This window comes from Sus scrofa, chromosome 1, assembly GCF_000003025.6.
Source record: "Sus scrofa isolate TJ Tabasco breed Duroc chromosome 1, Sscrofa11.1, whole genome shotgun sequence".
NCBI classification, from domain to species: Eukaryota; Metazoa; Chordata; class Mammalia; order Artiodactyla; family Suidae; genus Sus; species Sus scrofa.
Window position 1 is genome coordinate 240,486,896 of NC_010443.5, and position 22,608 is coordinate 240,509,503.

A 22,608-nucleotide genomic window follows, 5' to 3' on the forward strand; every position below is an offset into this window, starting at 1 on the left:
GCTTTGGCTGGATTTTATCTGAACGGTGACTGATGATGTCCTTGCCAAATGGCAGGAGAAGGGGTCTGCTTCAGCCAGCAGCTGTGGAACATGGGCATTGATGAAGACAGATGAATCCATTTACTCAGTACTTTGGATCTACCACTAATTTTCTAGATGACAATGCCACTTCATCCTTCCAGCAATGTAGACTGCTCAAAAAAGACTGAAAAAATGGAAAGTTGGCAAAAGAATGACCAATCAGTCCCTAAAGGTGTCATGATGTTCTTGCCCTTTACTCAAGCGAGAATTCTCAGACCTCCAAACATCAGCTCATCACCAAATGACTCTTACTTTGCACGTGATTCTAATAAACTTGGTTCTCTGATTTGGGGTCCAGACCAAAACCAGGGCAGAGAGATAATCACCTCCAGGCTGAGCCTACTCTGTTTCTAAGTCAGTCTTGACCACAGAAGGATAAAAGCAGAAGCTTCCAGCCCAGGAGCAGGGCATTTGGACTACATCTGGCTGTTCAGGGGATCCCAGGGCACTTCTTTATTCACTCTACTTGGACCTGCCACTAGATCACCTGGCTCACCAAGGCTGATGACTTGGCTTCATTCCTATGATTTCTACTAGGACCAGAGCCCAGTCCAGCCTCTGTGGCTCTCACACACTCTGGAGGAGGGAGTGGGTATCAGAACCTGATTCCTACACCCACCAACTGGCTATTAGAGTACTGCTCCAATAAACTAATCTCCTGAAACCATAATACTTCTCAGATGCTGGCAAGTATTCCTTTCCAAGGGTTTGCAGTACCTTGGAGGATGGTGTATATGTTTGTCAGGGAAGAGGAAACTGACATCAGCTTGGCACAAAATATTCTACTGGAACATCCGACAAGTACCCTTTCTCCTCTATACTCCACAACAACTGGGCCCCGGCGCGCACCAAAGAATGAATAAAGAGCAAGCAGAAAGCTCACCCCACGTGGCTTGGCATACAAAGCACTTCCTCAATTTGTTAAAACTATACCCATTAATCCTCTTAGAATCAGAAAGCTGAGTTCCAGGCTTTTAGATCTATTTGTTTGTTCAATAAATATTTATTGAGCTCCTGCTCTGTGCCTGGCCCTGTATAGTGCCTGGGAAAGGGGGATGGGGTGCCCAACAGAGCCAGATACACCCAGTACCTGTCTTTGCAGTGCTTACAATGGAGCAGAGATCCTCAATCTGTGCTGCAATTCACAGAGAGAAGCAAAGACTTAGCAACTAACCTAGCACCAGCACCCAGACCACTGACCCCATCTGGAGCTCACACTCCCATAGTTTTAGTCTGGCACACCTGCTGGTTCCTAAAAAGGTACATAGAGGAAGGCATCTCATCAGTCTCACTGCACATTGTTACATAAGCAGAGAGGATACGAATACAATACAATACAATACAATACAATAAAAGGAGACGATGAATGCAGATGCTCATTGGGCAACCTATGCCATTTAATTTTCTCACCTTCCTACAACCAAAATAAATAACCAAAAAAGTAAGCAATAAGAAGCCACTTACATTTCATTCCAAAACAACATGGGGAATGACCAAAGAGGTGCCTCCAAAGGGGGAAATGCCTTCCCCAGCATCTTCCCCCAACCACTACCTACCAGAGCCAGGTCACAGTACATGACCACCGGTTAGGCCATGATCCTCAAACAGGGCGGGGTGGGGGTGGGGTCTGTGTCACATCCACCTCTATATCCCAGAACCCAGAAAAGGGCCTGGCAGAAAGTGTTCTCCATCAGAGTGTGTAGCAATAGGGTGCTGGAGAAGAAACAGGTGGTGCTGTAGCTGCCATGCAGGTGGGCCACTCAGATCTCCTTTGAAGAGAAAACCTACAGGACAACTGCCATCAGCTAAGCCTTCAGCTACAGCTTCAAGATCTGTCACAGCATTTAATTAAGCCAAGGACACATCTTCCCAGGCAGCCTGCAGCCAGTGACTGAGTTGGCCAAAGATTCTAAAGCCTGGCTCTTTTGGTCTCCAATATGGGTCTCCTCTAATGGGCAAACTTTGCTTGGGAGCACCCCAATGAGCTGGCCAAGACTTCCTAAGACTCTTCGTTCCAACTCTCCTTCCTTTCTCCTCTCGTTTCACAGGTGCCAGAACAGCACTGTGGTCTGAAGGTTTCCCTACCTCTTCTTTTATCTTTCATGGGTACTACCCCCCAAGATCCATTGTGGCATGTGCTTTCCGAAGGACCTCAAATGACAAGTGCCTATGATATCCACATGCTTTGCTCCATATCCCAGCCTTTCAAGTTATGTTGGTCAAGGACTATTCCTAGTGAACGAAATATGAGTAGAAAAAATAATACATGTCACTTCTAGTGTGCTTTCCCTGTGGATTCCTCCCTACCCCCATCTTCTTGAAGCCAAAAGATGGGAGAGTGAGAACACAAGAGCAGCATGGAGCCCTGTGTTCTCACTTGGAGAAGAACCTCCCAGGAGGCTCTGACCCACACTGGATATGGGTGAGCAATACATAAATTTGACTGAGTTAAGCAACAGAGATTTCAGAATATGTTTGTTAATACAGCATAGTCTAGTCTACTTTAACATAAGCCATATATCCAATAGGATATGGGTATACAGGTATATAAGCCATATACAGGTCTCCTGACATGTTGAGAAGATCATTTAACAGGTGCTCAAAGCTAAGAGAGCTGAAGGGTGGTTGTGTGTCCAGCCTCACCCTGGCTGGGACTCTCTGCAGTTCTCCTGCAATGCAACTGACTCCAGTTACTGTCCTGCCTGTCGGATACCCACCCCTTATGGCTCCCTCTCTGCTGCCCCTCCTGCCCAGTCAGGGCTCAGAGGACCACCATCCCCTCACGCTGCCTCTCCATCTCTGCTCAGGCCTCACCATCTTCCCCTTCAACTGTTACAATAGCTTCCTAGCTTCTCCATCTCCACCCTCACCTGTCTACCTGTCTACATTCCTTCCAGCCCTAATCTTGTCACATCCATGTTTGAAAACCTCCCATGGCTTGTCACAGCTCCAGAGTTAAGTCCAACCTTCTTACATGGCGTTCAAGGCCTTCCAAATCTACCACAGGCTGCCTTCCCTCTACAAAGTCTGCTCTCATGTGAAAACATAACAAGTCAGTGCTCACCAGACACAGCTCACACTTTGTGGCCTCCATCCTTTGATCCTGGAGATCTTTCCTGGGGTCTAACCTTCATCTCCCTGAATCTATACCTCTCTATGTCAATATTATATTCACTCTTCCAGACTTATCTTGACTTCCTCCTCTCCTCCAGGAGGCCCATCTTGATCTAGATGTGATCTTCCCTTTCTCTTAATGCCCCTGGTATCTGTTGCTTCTTTCTTCTTCCAAGTGCATTTTTAATTAATATGTAATTGATTTACAGTGTTGTGTCAATTTCTGCTGCAGAGTATTGCTTCTTTCTTGAATTTAGCATTTCCCAAGTGGGTATCTGTGATCAGACCCACCTGACATCCACCCCCCCTTACTAGCCTCTGAGGTACTTCAAGCAATCCCCTCTTCCCCACTCTGTATTTATGTGGTTGGGTGGGACTGGCCTCACCCTCCTCTTCCACTGTGAAAGGCTGTTGGATGCCCCAGGCCCATCAGTATCATGTTACTGGTTTAGGGATGGACACATGACCCAACTCAAGCCAATGAGAGCTGAGCTTGGGAGTTTTGCTCAAACAGTTGGGTAAGAAACACTCTTCTCACTGGAGTTTCTAAACTGGGAGTGTATAAACTTGCAGCTGCTAGGAGCCATCTGTACAGCTAAATGGGGAGAGCCTGCATGAGGGGGAAGCCAAACAGAGGAAATCAGAGCCAAGAGACAGAGAGGGAGACATTTTTAAAGTATCATTTAAGTCCCTGGATTCAGCCATGCCTGAATACAACCCACTCCAGGATTTTTCAGTCACATGAACCAGTTAAAATCAGGTTTTTGTCACCTGAAGCAAGGTTCCTAAGCAATACACCTACTAAGGGTAAGATACCATGCCAAGCAGTGGGGTATAACTACAAAGAGGTGAACCTCATCCTGAAAGAACCCATTTTTTATCTCTTTATTTATAAAAACAGCTATATCAAGATATAATACACATACCATAACATATCATGTTTTAAAGTCTGCAGTTCTATGGTTTTTAGTATAATCACAAAAATGTGTAACCATCAAGATAGTTCATTTTCCATCTTGCATTGAAAATTATAAACATGTGCTTGCTCTGTTTTCCCCTCTACACCAGCTCCTCTCCTGAGCCCAGGGCTGGGTTTACTCCTTTCTGCAGTACCACCAAATGTAGTAGGTGCTCAATTAATACCTACTAAGCTGTACTCAGACCTCCTTGAAAAGCTTAGCCTTCATGACACAATTGTTTAGGTACTCTAAAGCACAAAGAATGAGAAAACAGATATTTGGCAAAGCCACGCAAGGAAAGGATATTTGCGCTAATCACTAGGTTTTCTCTGGGTTTTCTAAGCTAGATCCTTGAATCAGGGTAGACTATCTAAGAGGTACGCACCTGGAATGTGCCCCTGTGCCTCCCTGAACTTTCACCAAATTTATTATAGAATAATTTGAAATAATAACAAGTAGGAAAACATATAAATGCAACAACAGAAGAACAGTTTAATACTTATGAGGGACCCATAGGATGGAATAGTATACAGCCACTAAAATTCATCTTCGCAAACAGGACTTGAAGACATGGGGAAATACCCATGCTAACATTAACTGAAAGAAAATAGAGACAGGCACATAGAGTAAGATTTCAAGTACACAAAAGAGTAAACACTAGCAATTGGAAGGGAATATAATGCTAATTATTAGATGCAATTATCTTTGAGTAGGTGAATTATAGGCAATTTGTTTTCATGCTTCTTTACAACTGTCAATTTTTCCAAAATGAGTATTATTTCAATGAAATCAGAAAAGCCAACTTTTTTGTTTTGTTTTGTTTTTTTAGGGTCACACCCATGGCATATGGAAATTCCCAGGCTAGGGGTCTAATTGGAACTGTAGCTGCTGGCCTATGCCATGGCCACAGCAATGCCACATCTGAGCTGCATCTGCAACCTACACTGCAGCTATGGCAATGCTGGATCCTTAACCGACTGAGCAAGGCCAGAAATCAAACCTGCATCCTCATGGATACTAGTAGGGTTCCTTAAGGCTAAGCCACAAAAGGAAATCCCAACATTTAGTTTTTAACTCATTCCTTGGTTATTAATAAACTTTATCAATGTGGCTACCAAAGAATGAGAAACAAGCACATGAAGAGCACTTTTGAACCTGCAGACTTTTTTAAAAAGACACTGCCCCTCAGAGTCCTTTAATCAAACAAGTAAGGTAATCCACCACGTTTACCTTTTAACCTTGACTGCCGGGAAGCTCAGAGTTAAAATTTAATACACCAAAATGAAATAACCATCTTAGCGCAGGTTCTTGGTTTAGTAACTTTCATGCTTCTATGTGGCTTCTGATGCTTCCATTTAATTGAATTTTCAATTGTCTTGTGTTTTTATATACTCAAACTTCCTTGGAATACATAAAGAAGTATTTGCTGAAGTGATCTGAGGTATGACAGAGAAGAGAGGTCCTGCTTAGCAGATGCTCTGATGAGATGTTTAATTTTTACAAACACATGGCACTGAGTGGGGCTTTGAGTTCTCTATTGCTATTTTAATTACTGGAGAGGGGCAACTTGGATAAGTGTGTGCTCCTTTATTGAGACAGGCTGGTTCCAATGATCAGATTAACCCAGTCCTTGCTAAATCTCCATCTGTTCGAAGGCTATGTGGACAGAGGTCCTTCCTGGATGCCCACCGTCTCTGGCCATTGACTGATAGCAAATGTTAGCAAAGCCAGCCAAAATGTGTTCACCACATCCATCCTGTGTTCAAGTCTATAGACAAGTGACACAGCCAGCAAGTGACAAGGGCGTACACACATCCATAAAGATATGCTATCTGAATAAAAGAGGGCCCAGACACTCTAACACAGGCCCCAAAGACCCTTCAGATCACTGTGGATTTTGCTGCAACTACCCAGACTGATCCCTCCCGTACTTTGGCTTGGAGAGAAAGTACCTCTAATCTAAAGATGGGCCACATGAAAAAATTAAGTATTATATCATCTGGGTGTTCGCCCAACCATGACACCTTCATGGCAGGAAGAAACAACGAATTTATTTGATTGTAAGCCAGGATTCTTTATTTCTGGTGATAACTTCACTGACACTTCATGAGATTTCAAAAGTGAGAAAAACAAATAAGCAGTCTTAATATTTTAGCTGTGACCATTTTATCATATCTAAAGCCACAGCGCCTTACTTGTGAATCCACAACAGAGGAAAAGGAAGGGAGGAAGGCAGGAAACATTTATTTAGTGCTTACAGCATGCCAGACAGAGCACTGGCCACTGCACCTGCCAGCTCAAGGCATTTTCCACTCCGGCCTGTTATCTCCTTAAGCGTCACAATACCATCCAGCAGAGTACATATAATAGTCCCAGTTTTTCAGAAGTGGAAATCTAGGCTTAGAGAGATTAAATACCTTGCTCAAGGTCACACACAAGGAAGATACCAGGTTTCTGACTAGAACCCAGGTAACAGCCAACCCAAAGCCCATGCTCTGTGCCCCTTCAAATGGCCAGGGAGACTTCCCTGCTTGCCTGAGGCTAAGGTTACCTATCCTCTGCTCTCCTTCCTCAGGAGCTGAAGTGCCTTCTGACTGCCTCATTTTCTTGATTTGGGGCCCCCTCTCACTCAGAAGCTCATCAAGACACACTTGAAAAATAAAATATAAAAGCATCAACCCACACCCTGAAATTGAGCTCCCTTCCCTTTACTGCCACTAACAAGGTAATATGAAATCTCTTTCAAGGAAGCTTTCTGGAGGGAATAAATTGATGGTGAAAACATTATGCTGCTGACAATATTTGGTGATGATGCAAGCGGGGCTGCCCTGTCCACAAATGGTTCTGTCTCCGAAGAACCAGCTCTCTCGTGTCCTTTCCAAAAAAAAAAAAAAAAAAAAAAAAGGAAAGAAAAGAAATATGGAGCAACAGAGAAACAGTACTGAGATGACATGGCTCGATAAAACTGCACTGCCCTCTCAGTTTATGTGTGCCAGATAAGTACTCCAGAGATCTTGAAACGTTTGGAAGAAGATACGAATGTCATTCAGAAATGATTCCACAGGGTTAGCTCCGCACAGCTCCCCAGTTAACATCCTCCTGGGGCAGAGGAAGCCTCTGCTTGCAACAGCCTGCGCGTACCGCCACCAACTGCCACCCGTTCCTTCACCTTTTATTTACAGCGCAGAGCAAGCTGGTTCATCAGTGAAGAGGGGAGGCGGGGAATAAACTGCAATCCAGATTTCTGCTCTTTCTCCCGGGACCAAAAAAAAAGGGGGGGGGATAAACAGAGAAGGAAGTGGAGCTCAGGCTTCACGATTAGTGCGGCAGCACGATCCTTCTCTCTGAGAAGGGTTTGTATCGGAGCTGGAGCAGAAGGGCCCCGGGAGTCCTGGGAAGCAGGGTCAAGCCCAGCGTCTCCGCCGGGCTAGGCTAGTGGAAGAGGCGCCAACCAAGCGTACTGCACAGGAAATCACTGCCCCCTTCAGGCCGCGTCTCAGACGCTGCGCCGGGAGCTTAGGGGCTCCCCTAGTCCGGAAAAACTCGCAAACCCGACCTCGGCGGGGACCCCGCTAGCTCCTCAGAGCCCCCTCCGCGCACTCCTGCGCTTGGGCGGGCAGTGAAGGTCTGTGCTGGATCTTCAGCCGGAACCCAAGCTGTGGGTGCAGGGAAGGGGCTTGGGATATAAAGCTCTAGGCTCTTCGGCTCCCTTCAAAGAAGGAGACTGGGAGGGCAAGCCGGCTGCTGCGCTCCAAGTCCGTGCTTTAAGTCTGCGCCTGGGGAAACTGCGCCCGCAGCCGCTCGGCCACCAGCAGCAACGTGGCTGGACATACCCCGCGCGTCCGAGGCGAGAACTGCTCAGGGCACTCTCTGAGCAATTAACCCGAGGGAGTCTCTTCAGAAAACCTCTCGGGCCACAGGGAGCGCCCGGGCACATGCAGGCAGCAGCGCTGCAGAGCCGGCGGCCCCACACCGGCCCGCGCGTTGCGGGCTTGGAGCCGCTGGCGCGCACCAGGAGCCCAGCACTGCTGCGCGCTCTGGCCCCTGGGGTCCACAAGCCCTCCAGACCTGACAGCACAGCTCGGCTTTTCTGGGGCCGGGGAGCAGGCCCGTGGCCTCCGGAGCTGCCGGTGGCCCAGTTTATAGTCAGTGCGCCTGTTCCTCCCACCTAGCACCCCACAGCACCACCAGCGGGACCTGGACAAGAGTGACCACTGCAGGCCTTTTGGAGGGTCCAGTCCCCACCTTCTCCACTCCTCTGGGCAAAAGAAACCCTAGCTTTCTATCTCACCCCCCCCCACACACACACACGCTCCCAAAGGAGGAAGATGCTCAGCAAATCTTGTACCAGCTGTGCCACCCAAGCCTGGTGGGACCTAGCAAGGTGAGCATTGAGCCCCAGCCCGCGGTGCCCTCGGCAGGCACGGGTGGGTCAATCAGGGCTCTGTCCAAAGACCAGAGCTTGTCTCTGTCCAACACACCCTCCCCCACCGCCCCCACAGCCCCGACGGCGCGGGCGGCGGGACTCTCACCTCGGTGTCGTAGAGCCGCAGGTCAAGGAAGTAGGGGCGCAGAAGCGACTCGTTGCGGATCTGCTCGATGGCCAGTTCCACGGCGGGGAGCACGCCGCGCCCGATGCTGCCCTTGGCCACCTCCTTGGTGAGCGGCATGAGGCCCATGATGGAGAGCGGCGGGCTACTGGGCGGCGGCCGGGGGGCGCCCCGCGCCCAGCCCCAGGCCCCGGGAGCGAGCGGCAGCAGCAGCGGCAGCAGCAAGAGTAGCAGCAGGCGCGCGGGCGGCGGTGGCGGCGGCGGCGGCGGCCCGGGCTGCCCGGAGCTCGGCGGAGAAGCCATGCCGCGCCGCGGGCTGCGGGCGCCGGCTCACTCGGCCCGCATGGCCTGGCCCGGCCCGCCGCCCCGCGCCAAGCTCTCCCCTGGGCGCCCGCGCAATGGCGCCGGCCCCGGCCCCGGCTCCGGCTCGGCTTAGAACGGCCGCGGCGGCGGCGGCGGCGGCGGCAGTGGCGGCGCCCGTGACGGATCAATCACGCCGGGAAGGGGTGGGAGCGAGCGGAGTGCGGGAGGCGGGGAGCGAGCGAGCAAACGCGGAAAGGGGGGCCGGCGTCTCCGCGCGCGCCTCTCTCCGGCGCGGCCGCCCCGAACCGGGCCGCCTCCGCCCGCCCCCGTGCGCGCTCTGAGCCGCTCTCCCGCCGGGAGCCGCTCCGCGGCAGCCCCTAGAGCCTGGCCGGGGAGGGCCGGCGGCAGGAAACGCGGGAGGCGAAGGCGAGGCTGCTCGGCGGCAGCTCGGGCCGCCTCCGGGGACAGGGACGGGCCGTGCGCGCCGGGGGAGGGGAGGCACTGGCTCTGCGGCGGCCGCGGGGAGGGCCGCCTTCCCAGCACACGCACACATGCGCCCCCAGCCCTACGCGGCTAGGGCTGCCCGCGACCGCCTAGGATCTGAGTGCCTAGGGACAGCGGCTCGGGGAAAGAGGACGGCGTGCTGGCACACGCAGCGGCCGCCGCCGCTTCGCCGAGCGCTTCCTGTAGAACCTGCACGGTGATCTGAGACTGCTTCTCGGAGGTCTGCCTGGGAAGGTCTGAACTGCGAGCGCGCCACGGAGGCGTCCTAGAGACACCTGCAGCCTATGCTCCCCTGTTGTGCTGGGATGGTGGGGGTGCTGACTGAGCCCGAAGGGGCGGCCGAAGCGCCGCCAGCGTTGGAACGCCCTTCGGTACTGAGGTGTCTGGCCCTTGACGGCCTTGGCTGAAAGCCTCACACCTTGCCCACCAGACCGAGCCTCCCTTTGCCAACCCAAGAGACTAGGGTTTTCACCTGGCTTGTGCTACTGCCCCTCCAGGCGTTTGACCTTCCCGTGTTCCCATTCCCAAAGGGGGGCTCCGCCCTAGAATTCTACCCCTCCTCACCTCCCGGGTCGGAGCACTGTCTTCAGGCCAGAGGGGATCCATGCTCCCCTTGACTTGGCGCGCTCTCTGACGGCTCGCACTGGCTGTACTGGCGAACCTTAAGCAGAGCAGTCCTGTAATCTGACCTAGAGCCTCTGGGCCTCTGTACCTCTCCAAGCTTGAAGAATAAGAATCGCGGTCATTGGAATCTAAAATCCCAAGAGGTGATTAATGAGGGGAACACAATAGGACATCAAATCAGAAAACCGCCTGAACCAACCACTGTAGGCGCTATGAGTGACCTTGTCACAAGGTTGGGAGTTTAACCTTCACTGAACACTTGCTACATGCCTTATTATGGAATCTTCACAACAGCCCTAGGAACTAAATACTGTGTTTATCATCCTCACTTTATGGACCAATACACGGAGAGGTTCCACAGCTTGTCAAAGTACACAGAACTACTGAGGGAGGGTGAAAGGCAGAACCAGCAGGAGAGTTGTATAAAGTGCAGTGGAAGTCAGGATGGCAAACAGGTTCCCTCCTTTGAAAGGGGCACTGCCCTGACTGATTGTTCTGGACCTTGGTTCCCTTGGGCATATGGACACATGTCCACAGGCTCACTCTTCTAGAGTGAGTCAGGGCTGCCCTGAATCATAGGCTGGGTTGTTGTTAGGAAGCATGTAGATGGAGACAAGAGGCTGAGCCCAACTCCTGGCGAGTACCTTGGACAGCTCTGGGAAAAATCAAGCCAAAGTCTCCCTGCCCAACTTCTCTTTCTAGGCTTCTGCAGACACCACTTCCTGGGCTCTTAGCCTTTCTGAGCTGAAGGGTTTGCATGGGCAAAGCTCACTTGAGCATTTCCACCAAATAAGTAAATAAATAAAGTGGTCTAGAGGACAATGTAATTCCCAGATGCTCTCTCAACCGGTTTCTTAACATCACAAATATGCCCTAGTCACAGGCTTCCAAAATCTGCCACTCCTCAACTCCTCAGCTCAAGTTTCTGAATGAGCATTTTCACTTTTTTTTTTCCCTTAGTCATTTATGTTTTCCTTGTAAGCCATGCCGATATGGAGTATCTGCTGACACCTACATCTGGGAATAAGTTGAAAGCTGGAATAACTTTGCTTGACATTTAATAAGTGGCTGAAGGCCCTGCCTGGCAACTACCTTTCAGCCTCTCTGTCTCCACTTATGGGGTGACCTTGCCCCCAGACACATGGCCTGGGACCAGCCCTGACCCAAGGATCATCAATCTTATTCTCCATCAGTCTGGCTCCAGGCCATGCTATGATCTCATGCCCCATTTCCAATGTCTGGACATCCCTCGGTTCCCAGATCCTATCCTGACTTGTGTTCCAGTTTGGGTAACCTGATCCCTGGCATGCTTCCTTGGATCTGTGTTCCTGCCTCGGTAACCAGCCTCAACTTCTTGTTCTTCTAAAGCTGGAGTCTAGCATCTTGCTTTATAATAATCATTCGTTCCTTCAATCAATGTTGTGCAGCATCTACTATGTGCTAGGCAGTGTCCTAGAGCTAAAGATGCAGAAATAAACAAGCCAAACTAAAATCCCTGCCCTCATAAAACTGACCTTCCAGTGGAGAAAGAGAGGCAATAAACAGAAAGAAGAAGAAATTTTAGTATGTCAGTTTATGAAAAGTGCTATGGAGAACAATAAAGCAGGAAAGAGGATTGAGACTGACAGAGGAGGGCTGTAATTTGCAATATGGAGGTCACTGAAGGACACACACTGAAGGAGATGATTTTTCAGCAAAGACCTAAAGGAGGTAAGTAAGCAAGACATGTAAATAGAGTTCCAGGTGGGAGAACAACATGGGCAGAGGCTCCAAGATAGGAGTGTGCCTGGCATGTTCAAGGAACCATTAGGAAGCCAATGTGGCTGGAGTAGAGTAAGCAAGGGGAAAAGCAGTAGTACCCAAGGTCAAAAAGGCAGGCAGGATCAGGTAGGACCTGGGTATTGTGAGAACTTTGGCTTACACTTGACAAAGCAGAGAAGAACTGGAGGATATTGAGTGGATCAGTGACGTGATCAGACCTGTCTGCCAAGTTGGTGAGGGAAAGAGGGGAAGCAGGGAGACCAGTTAGAAGGCTCTTACAATAAGCCACACGGAGAAACAAGAACCAGGCTACAAGCAGAGGAGGTGGTGTGAGAGTGGTGAGATTAATAATCATTCTTCTTATTATTAACAGGAAGAAAATGCATTGGCAGACGCCAAGTTCCAGGATGTGATAAACAACTTAGAAGACACGTAGTAAAGACTGGAGAAAGCAATGTGCTCAGGGTCCCACCCCTAGAAAGTGATAAAACATGAACATCAGTCCAGGTTTGTATGGCTTAAATCTCATCTTTCTACCCAAGTTCTCCTCATGAGCGATCCTTCCTCCCACGACCTTTCCCTAATACAAGAACTGAAGCTAGTCTCCAAGCCCTAGTTGAGTGATTGGGGCTATGTCGAAAGATGATGCCGTTCCCTTTCTGAGGATCTGGGAGGACTGTGCATGGTCCACTGGCTGCCTATCAGCAGACCGCAGGATTCTGACAATGGGAGACTAACCAGGCCTCCTCCTGCTGCCTGTCCTCCTTCCATGCTGGGCTGGACATCCCTTGCCACACTGGTGCCAGCTGCACAGATCTGCCCTCTCGCAGCTGCCTCCTCCCAGGAACAGGGTCCAATTTCTACCACCCTGTCCCCAGTGTGACCTGTCATCCATGCCTGCCTCTATTCTAACTCCCAACAATGGGGAGGTTTTCTTTTACCTTTTTCTTTTAAAAAATTATAAGCCATCTTTGCAAACATTTCCCATGTATTTATTATTCCCATGTTTACATTGAAATGTTTCTTTCAACCAAGTAGCTCAGCTGCTTTTTTAAAAGTATATTGTTTGTTTTCATTTCCATTTTTTTAATGGATAAGTTATGAATGACAGCTCTAAAAAGGACGAGCTGAATGAATCTAAGTTGCTTTTCTTTTTTCAAAAGGCATGTTTTTTTAAACCATAAAATTGGATTTCAGGCATCGAATATGGTCTGGTGACACGATTTGCGTAAAAACACTAGCCACCATTTATTAAACACCTACCTACTCTGTGCCAGACACCTTGGTATGCATTATCTTAATCTTCATGGCTGCCTGAAAATAGGTGTTAGGATCCCAATTTTGCAAATAAGACTGAGGTCCAGATGGGTTAAATGACATGCCTAATGGTACTCAGTAGAGACAGCAATGGGGCCTAAGCTAAATCTGTCTGACCTCAAACACCTGCATTTGCCTCTATTCCACATGTCTCTCCTGAAAGATGTCCTTTTATGCCTGAGAGGAAATAATCTTTAAAAAGTAAAGAATGCTTCTGAGAATCAGTGTAAGAAAGAGACAAGATAACTTGGCCAGGGTCCCCCACCGAAGCAGAGATGAAGCTGGCTCTCCTTCTAAGTTATCAGGGGAGAGGTCTGGATGGCAACTAAACCCTTCAGGAGTCAGTACCAAGCCTAGGGTGGATCAGCAGAGCCTGGAGCCTCTCCTACCCATGCTCTCCGTACAGTTTGAGCATAGTGGAAGGATGGAAGAGTCACCTTGCTCCATGTTGACTGGACAGGTCCTAAGCGTGCAGAGGGAAATTTAGCTCATAACTGAGTGGTCTACAGAAAGACAAGCCCTCCCACTTAGAGCTTTCAAAAGCAGTAAGATTCTTTACAAAAGGGACCATAGATGGACAAGAAGCACAGTTTAGGAGCAAAGCCTTAAATGGGGAAGCGTCCTATCAAGTGTCTAGTCCAGTCACTCACCAAATCTTAGGGGCAAAGGTGAGTTTTGAAGTCAGGCAGTTTGGGGTTCAAGTTCTGGCTTACTAATTACTAGTGGTACAATTTTGAGGAAGTCATTTACCATCTGGAGCTTCAGTTTACTCGTCTGCGAAGTGGGAGTAAACAACTCCTCTTTCACAACAAGGTTATTGTGAGGATTAAATAATAATAACAACAGCTGATATGCATTGAGCACTCACATGTGCTGTGGGCTCTTCCAAGAACATACAACTCCTTTATTTAGTAAGATGATGCAGTAATAGGCACTTATTTGGCAAACAACGAACAATAATAAAAATAATATTAACAGTAATAATAATACCACCAGAGATGTGAAGATCAAGGACTCCTGAGGATCCCACTCCATTATGTGATTGATGCGGGGTTGTACATTATTTTCTAGGCTCCATGAAAGACAGCCTTCCTATAGCATTCATTGTGGACCGCAATTTGCTGCTGGAGTTCATGGTGTTCCCCCTCATTCATGGTGGCCCCTGACCAAAGACAGTTTACAGATACCTCCTCACTCCCATCCAGATCAGGTCTTCTAGGAGAGGTGTTCTCAGATTCCTCAATCTTCCCTGGCCACCAATCTAGAGTCTATCCAAGGCTCTCTTCAAAAATAATACTTGGAATTGACCACGAACCTTCTGCATAGGCTAAGAAGCATATAGAATAGCAGGGCTATCCTTCTGTGCTTAGAACCCTGGGCTGCTATCTCTGCTGTCCCTGCAGTTCAGAGTTACTTGCACTTTGCTAATAGCCATATCCCCCTTTGGATCATAGGAAGCTTATGGTTCTCCAAGAGCCCTACGTTTGATTTCTGTAGAGTTGTTGTGATGTTTCAAATGAACATCAAGCCAGATCTCTCAGATCCTGTTCACCAGCAGTTTAATTCAGGGAACTATGAAGAGGCTTAAAATATTCCATTAATAATTATGCCCCAATGTTCCAGCCTGTTGAAGACATCCTGCATCTTCAGAACTGTTCTCTTTCATAGTCACTACCTCTCTCTGTTAGTGTCCTTGTTGTCGAACGATCTGATTTTCTTCCTTAACCTGAAGCACTGGTCAAAATGTTAAAGAGAAGAATGACGAAGATAAAGCTTTGTGACTACCCACTTTGGAGGTCATCTGCCCTGTCTGGCCCTGTGACCAAACCCACTGAAAATCCCCTCAGCTTCCAAATTCTGCAGCCCATGTCTCTCCATCGTGCACTCCAAAATATCATGAGAACCTTGTTAAAAGTTTTTGCTGAAGCCCTGATGTATACTGTCTCCTTATCTCACTGACCTGATAGATTGATAACTCTACAAACATGGGTGATTATAGCTGGGCTGGTTTTTGGTGAAAAGAGGGACCACCCTCTCTTCTCTGTGTGACCACACATCCCATTTGTATCATCAGTCCTTCTCGAATTATGCAACACCCAAATTCCCTTTGGCTGAGGTTACCCTTTTAGCCTCTCAGAATATCAAAACTCTGCTGCATTCCCCACTGCCTAACCCTTCCTTTCTTTCATCCCCCAAAGATCCTTAGATGTTCTCTCTGATGATAGGAGCTCACTGAAAGCATCTAGGTGCTCTCTGAGATTCTCTTCATGTATCATTTCCCTCTTAATCATGTTTGTTCTGCCATTTCTGTTTGCTGGTTATTCTCCACCTAAGCACCTAGTGTGTCTTGTCCACATTGTTGTGTATGGTTGCAGATCCTTCAAGACCCAAATCAGATGTCACCAAATAATACAGACTTTTGGTTGCCTCGGCCTTTAACAATCTGACTTCATCTCTTGGATCTGTGTGTAACCTCTTGGTTTTCTCTCCACGCATCCCCAACCTAGCTGGTTGAAATAGTCTAACTTGTATCTCTGCCTCTAGTTTTACTCTTCTCCAAATGAACCTTCATCTACTCTGCCAGACTAACCTCCCCAGAGCCTGACTCTGATCAAGCCTCTCCCAGCTCAAAGCAACCTGTGGTTCTCTCTTATCTATGGGTACAAACTCCCAAAACTGGGAGTGGGGCTATTTACAATCTGGCTTCAATGTTTCTTTCTTCAGTAACCAGCTCTCCCTCCTGACATCTTCTGTGTTCTAACACTTTGAATAAATTAGTTGGTCCATAAACATATCTGCCCTTTTCTGCCTCTATACCTTTGCTCATGCTATTCCTTCAACCTGGAATATTCTTCCCACTCTTTCTCTCCCTGGAAAAATCCTTCAAGACCCAAATCAAATGTCACCTCCCTGTGTTACCTCCTGTAGTCACACCAGCAGAAATAACTGCTACCTTCTCTCAGCTTCCATAGCAAGACTTGGTTCATGCTGAGAAATATCACTTATCACTTCTTTAAAAGTTAATTACCACATTTCACCCATTCTAAGACACACATTTTTAATCATCTCTGGAATCAGGATGCACCTTGCCACTGATGGCATTTTATAATTGGCAGTATTTTTTTTTCTTTCTTGGTGATACACAAAATAATGATGTCTTGGCTATGATGAAACACATTATCTTATTTTTTTAATCTCAGTATACTTTAGAAAGACTCTTCAGCATCATGATACATTATATCATTAGTTTTCTACATTTACGGGTCCCTCTCCATGTGTGAGACCATAAGTATATCATACATTGTCAAGTGCTTTGGGATAACCCACTTTATGTGATTAATGATACTGTCTTTCCCTGACAGTATACCACCCAGTACAAGTGTGTAAGCCTAAGGGCCCCTGACTTCAGATGGATCCATGTCTATGCTTAAAGGATTGGTTTAGGAGGAAGTTTGCTCCTATGATCATTAGGGATCCTGAACCAGGTAACAATTTTATAGGATTTTGTTCAGTTTTAGGTTGGTTTGATAAAGAATTCACTATATGTATCAGATGCTGCCTTCTGTTGGATGGTTTTCCTGCATATTTCAAGGGCATGGAGACTGCCAGGCCGATGAGCATGATAAAGTTCAATTGCATGGCCATCTGGACTTCCTTTGGGGAGTTCAATTGATATCTTTATTTTGTCAGGATCTTGGAAAGCACTTAATTCTTTTATACAAAGTTCACTCTCCTTTAGCAAATTAGATGCCTCTGGGAATTTTCTACATTTCATCTTCTCCTTCAAAATATGGATATATCACTTGCAATGTGAAAACAACAAATAAAAAGTATCTTACTGTCAAAAGTAGCCACCTCTGGCTTATAGGACTAGGGGTGAGAGGTAACGGGCAGATGAAAAGAAACCTACTTCTCACCTACAACCTTCTGTACTGTGAATTTTTTACCATGAGCATGTATTCCTTTTATTAAAAAAAAAAAAAAGTTCCTTGTATCACTTTGCTCTCTGTTTTGTTATTGCTTTTGGTTCTATTTTTCCCCCTGTTACACTTTAATTTTGAGAAATTCAACCAGAAGATGACTCAGTTCATTAAAAAAATCCAGCAACAAAACAACAAAATGATTTTTTTTTTTTTTTTGTCTTTTTGTTGTTGTTGTTGCTATTTCTTGGGCCGCTCCCGCGGCATATGGAGGTTCCCAGGCTAGGGGTCGAATCGGAGCTGTAGCCACCGGCCTATGCCAGGGCCACAGCAACGCGGGATCCGAGCCATGTCTGCAACCTACACCACAGCTCACGGCAACGCCGGATCGTTAACCCACTGAGCAAGGGCAGGGACCAAACCCGCAACCTCATGGTTCCTAGTCAGATTCGTTAACCACTGTGCCACGACGGGAACTCCCAAAATGATTTTTAAAAACTACTTTTGGATTCTATTGTTTACTATCGCTTTTCCTTTTCAATTTTATTTTTATTTATGTTCTGATTTCCCCCCAATATTAGATTTAATATTATAATAGAAACAAAGTATAACACTTATGTCTCAAAAATAAACTTATTTGGGGGGAGTTAGGGACCCATGAGGAAATCTGGTGAAGCTACATACCTATCCCCTCTGTACGGGGAAGGGAAAGACACAGCTTCAGGGGTGTACCCTCCCCCAAATATATTTTCAGTGTAACCAAGAGTTTAATATTACCTGATTTAATTATATCATTAAAAATTCTGTGAGGCACACTTATGTCCATTTTAAAGAAGAGTAAACTGGAGTCTTAGTCTGAATCATTTGCCCAAGGTAGCATAAGAAGCATGACAAACTGTGGGCTGTCATTCTGGACTTAAGGGACCAACCAGTCTTTCCCACCACATCAAAGCTTCAAGGTTTAGTGGACTATTGATTTTCTAGCTTCTCATATTGTTTCCTTTGCCATTTCTTTTGGAAATATCCCCTGCAGCTTGCATGTTCTTCTATGGACATCATCTTACGCTGGGTATGAGTTTCCAAAGCGGTCATCTGACTTCATATCACTTCGGAGATTTTCAAGGAACAACTCAGAAAGAAGTCATAGAGATGGATCTTTTTCACTTCAGACCCCTGGCATGTAATAGCACAATCTCTAAGGCAGGGAAGGGAGGTGGAGGTCATGATGGAGAGATGGAGACACAGGAACTGCATTCTGTTCCCAATATGCTGGCACTTTGAAAGCTACTTGGCTTCAGTGTTCTCTTTTTAAAATGGGAAGAATGATGATCGTGAGCAATTTTAACAAGAAACATATCGGGCATTTACCATGTGCCTGACCCTGTGCTCAGCACTGTGTAATTAAAAATGGGCAGGAGTTCCCGTCGTGGCGCAGTGGTTAACGAATCCGACTAGGAACCATGAGGTTGCGGGTTCAGTCCCTGCCCTTGCTCGTGGGTTAACGATCCGGCGTTGCCGTGAGCTGTGGTGTAGGTCGCAGACATGGCTCGGATCCTGCGTTGCTGTGGCTCTGGTGTAGGCCAGTGGCTACAGCTCCGATTTGACCCCTAGCCTGGGAACCTCCATATGCCACGGGAGCAGCCCAAAGAAATAGCGAAAAGACAAAAAAAAAAAAAAAAAAATGGGCAAAGCTGCGACTTTGAGAGTCTCTAGGGCCTTCTACCCTATACCCTATCACCTCCTACTAAGATACCTCAACAGGACTACCCTCCCTAAATGATGCGCAGAAGATCAACAGGACACGAAAAGAGATGCCACACCCTTTCAAATATCTCTTCTCTTTTTGTGAAATTTATTTCTTGCCAAAAGCCTCTATTTTAGTGTTCACGAAAATGATAATATGTTCAATGAATAATTAAGGATCTATAGCTATTCTTAGTCATTTATTTGCCTCCCAACCCATGATGATAATGTTAACTAATTTGGGAGAAATCCCAACCATTTGGGACTCATTTTCCCCTTAACTCACATAACCAGGGTTTTACTAGGGCTTGCTTTAATTGTAAGATATTTCTGCATATGTGCATTTGGGGGATTTACCCAAGAAAGAGCAGAACTACCATCTTCACTGTGATGATCGGATCTGCTTTTGTATTGGCTACTTCGGGCTCCCTAACGGCCCAAACATCCTGGTTTTGTGCCTCTGTGCACACAGAACCCTCCTCCTGGAAAGTTTTTCCCTCCAACTCTAAACCTTACCCAGTTTTCAGGGTCCAAATTAAATTCCACCTTCTCCATGAAGGCTGTCCTCAATTTTCCCTCCAAGGAGATGGGCCCTCTGTCATCTGAAAACTTGCCCTTGACCTTTATCTTTATCTCCTCTGTGCACTAAGTATGTCTGACCTTGAACCATCATGGCTGGGGCTCAAGGCTACCTCTTCACTAGGCTGTGTCCATCTTCCTCTGTTTCTTCCTCAGTCCCTGCCCAGGGCCTGGCACAAAGTGGTCCTCAGAAACACATCTATTGAAACACACTGTTACTGCCCAAGACTCAACTTCTTCACTTTTTGTCATTTCTCCTATTCCCCTGCTTAGCTCTCTAACTCCTCTGGGTTAGATTCATTCTCATTCCTTCTGGCCCTCCATCTAACTCTGACCTTCTCAATTTTATTTCACTTTCACTTTATGTCACATGTTTTGATAATCGATTGCTGGCATGACAAACCACTCTAAGATGCTGTGGCTTAAAATTGCAGCTGCTCTGTTTGCTTATGATTGTCATCTGGGTTGGGCTCAGCTGGGCAGTTCTGCTGGTCCTGCTGGGGGTAACTCATGTGGCTGCGTTCAATTGGCAGGTCAGCTGGAGGTTGGCCTCAGCTGGGGATGGTAGGCATTTAGCAATCTCTTTATCTCCAGTCAGTCTTGGAGCTGCTCCCTCAGCATGTGGCCTCTGCACATGGTCTCTCCAGCAGGGAAGTTAGACTTTTCAGAGGGAATTCCTCAAATAGGAGTCTGCAAACTTGAGGTCTGGACCAGTTTTACCACAATGTGACCTTGAGCCAGTCCCCCCCCGCTTCTGGACTTCAGTTTCCCCATCCATGAGAAGATGCACAGATCTTTTTTTTTTTTTTTTTCGGTTAGAACATTTTTAAAATTTTTTTAATTTTTAATTTTACTACTCAAATGGATTTATCACATCTGTGGTTGTATAATGAAGGATGGACAGATCTTTAAGATCTTTGGTGGTATAGCTGATACTCTGTGATTCTACCGGGCACAGTACTGACCAGAGACCCATGTTCCAGCCACATCCTACTGCTGATTGTTCTCTGGATGGGCCACTTTTAGGCCTCTGCAGTTTCATATTGTTATTCTCTCTGCCTGGACTATCACATTCTTTCCCCATTATCCTTTCAAAACATGATATACATTTTTTTAAACCTCATTTAAAGGTTTAAAGGTGAGTTGACTACCTCCTCAGCTTGCAACACATTCATCATCGATTCTATGCAATGTTCTTCTTCTGTTTTGTTTTCCCTTAATCCCTAATCTCTATTTCTCTTCCAACCCTAACACGGCCACTCCTACCATGTGCCTGAAACAAATCATGTGTTATCTGCCCTTGTAAAACTGTTCCTCTGGCAATGGGTTCCCATGCTTTCTCCACCTCTCCACTCTCCTAAACACAACCCTGTTAAGTGTCCCTATACATCTCTCCTTAAGCACCTGCAGGAGAGTTGCTCTAAGGTCTATACCTGTTGGGACTTTGGGGTCACAGGGATGTGAATCATCTAACCAGGAAACAAGAACTGCTTGAGAACTTAAAGCAGTTAAACTTGAGTACTGGAGGGCAGCAAATTGGTTACTGGAGAGAATAAAAGAGCTAAGAAGCTAAATGGGGACAATGAGGCAGTGAGAAATGAGCAAGAGCAGGAAGTTTCTACTTTGCCAGCTTTACTAGATAACCCCTCTTCTCAGGCTATAAAGAGAAGAGGGATTATCTGGTAAAGCTGGAATCATCATAGACCTGTTCTGACCCCATGAAGGAAGTGCAGCTGCTGCTTGGAGATGCCACCTGAGGCTGAGAGGGGAGAAGAGAGACACCGTGTCTCACTCCTTCCTCCCACCCTCCAGCTTCGTGCTGATGCCTCTCAGGGGAAATCAGTTGATGAGGAGCCTGAGAAACACAACCTGCTGGGACCAGACCCCCATGAGCAGGGCAGGAGAAGGACAAGAAAAGGATCCTAGGGCACACAAGCCCAGGGCTGGCACCTTGGCAGCCACATACCCAGCATCCCTAAAACCTACCAGAACGCTCTCCAGTCGGCTGTGTCAGTTCAGTGTGGCCCCCACGCTTGCCAATACTGAGCATTACCCAACTTTCTAATTTTTTTTAATGGATGGGTGTAAAGTGTGATTTGCACTTCTCTCAATTACTGGTGAGGCAGAACACCTCTTCATATACTTGTCAACCATCAAGATTCTCTCTCTCTCTCTGAAACTGCTCTTCTTGGTTTACAAATATTTCCTATATAAGCCAACTATTAATCACTTCTCAGATTTACATATTACAAGTACCTTCTTCCTCTCTGTTAAATTTGTGACCTTCATTTAAAAAGAAATCTTGGAGCTCCTGTTGCGGCTCAGCGGAAATGAATCTGACTAGTATCCATGAGGATGCAGGTTCGATCCCTGGTCTCACTCAGTGGGCTAAGGATCCAGCGTTGCCATGAGCTATGGTGTAGGTCACAGATGAGGCTCAGATCTGGCATGGCTGTGGCTGTGGCTGTGGTGTAGGCCAGCAGCTACGGTTCTGAATTGACCCTAGCCTGGGAACCTCCATAGGCTGTGGGTGCAGCCCTAAAAAGACAAAAACAAACAAAAAAACAAACCTAAGTATCCATGAGGATGTGGAAATGAACCTGACGAGTATCCATGAGGACATGGGTTTGATCTCTGGCCTTACTCAGTGGGTTAAGGATGAGGCATTGCTACGTAGGTCACAGATACAGCTCGCACTCCACACTGCTGTGGCTGTGGTGTAGGCTGGCAGCTACAGCTCCGATTCAACCCCTGGCCTGGGAACTTCCACATGCTGTGTGTGACCCTAAAATAAAAAGACAAAAATAAATAAATAATTAATTAAAAATATTTCATTAGTCAAATCTATTATTATTATTATTATGTCCCCCTTTTTTTCTTTTTTGGCCACCGCATGGCGTATGGAGTCTCCAGGCCAAGGATTAAGATCTGAGCTGCAGTTTCGACCTGCAATGCAGCTGCAGCAATGCCAGATCCTTTTTACCCACTGCATGGGGCTAGGATTGAATCTGCATCCTGGCACTGCAAGATACCACTGACCCCATTGCCATAGTGGGAATTCCCCTTTTTTACTGAGGTATAGTCGATGTACAATATTATAGAAGTTTCAGGTGTATAACAAAGTGGTTCACAATTTTAAAGCTTATATTCCAT

General features: G+C 47.0%; 1 protein-coding gene across 1 annotated transcript in view; it reads right to left on the reverse strand.

Annotated features, from left to right (window-relative positions):
• The window catches only part of GABBR2 (gamma-aminobutyric acid type B receptor subunit 2), a 388,449-nt gene extending 379,427 nt beyond the window's left edge, over positions 1–9,022 (reverse strand). The window contains exon 1 of the mRNA XM_021066509.1: positions 8,687–9,022. Coding sequence (XP_020922168.1) covers positions 8,687–9,007 — 321 coding nt within the window. The 5' untranslated portion in view covers positions 9,008–9,022. The remainder of the gene's footprint in view (positions 1–8,686) is intronic.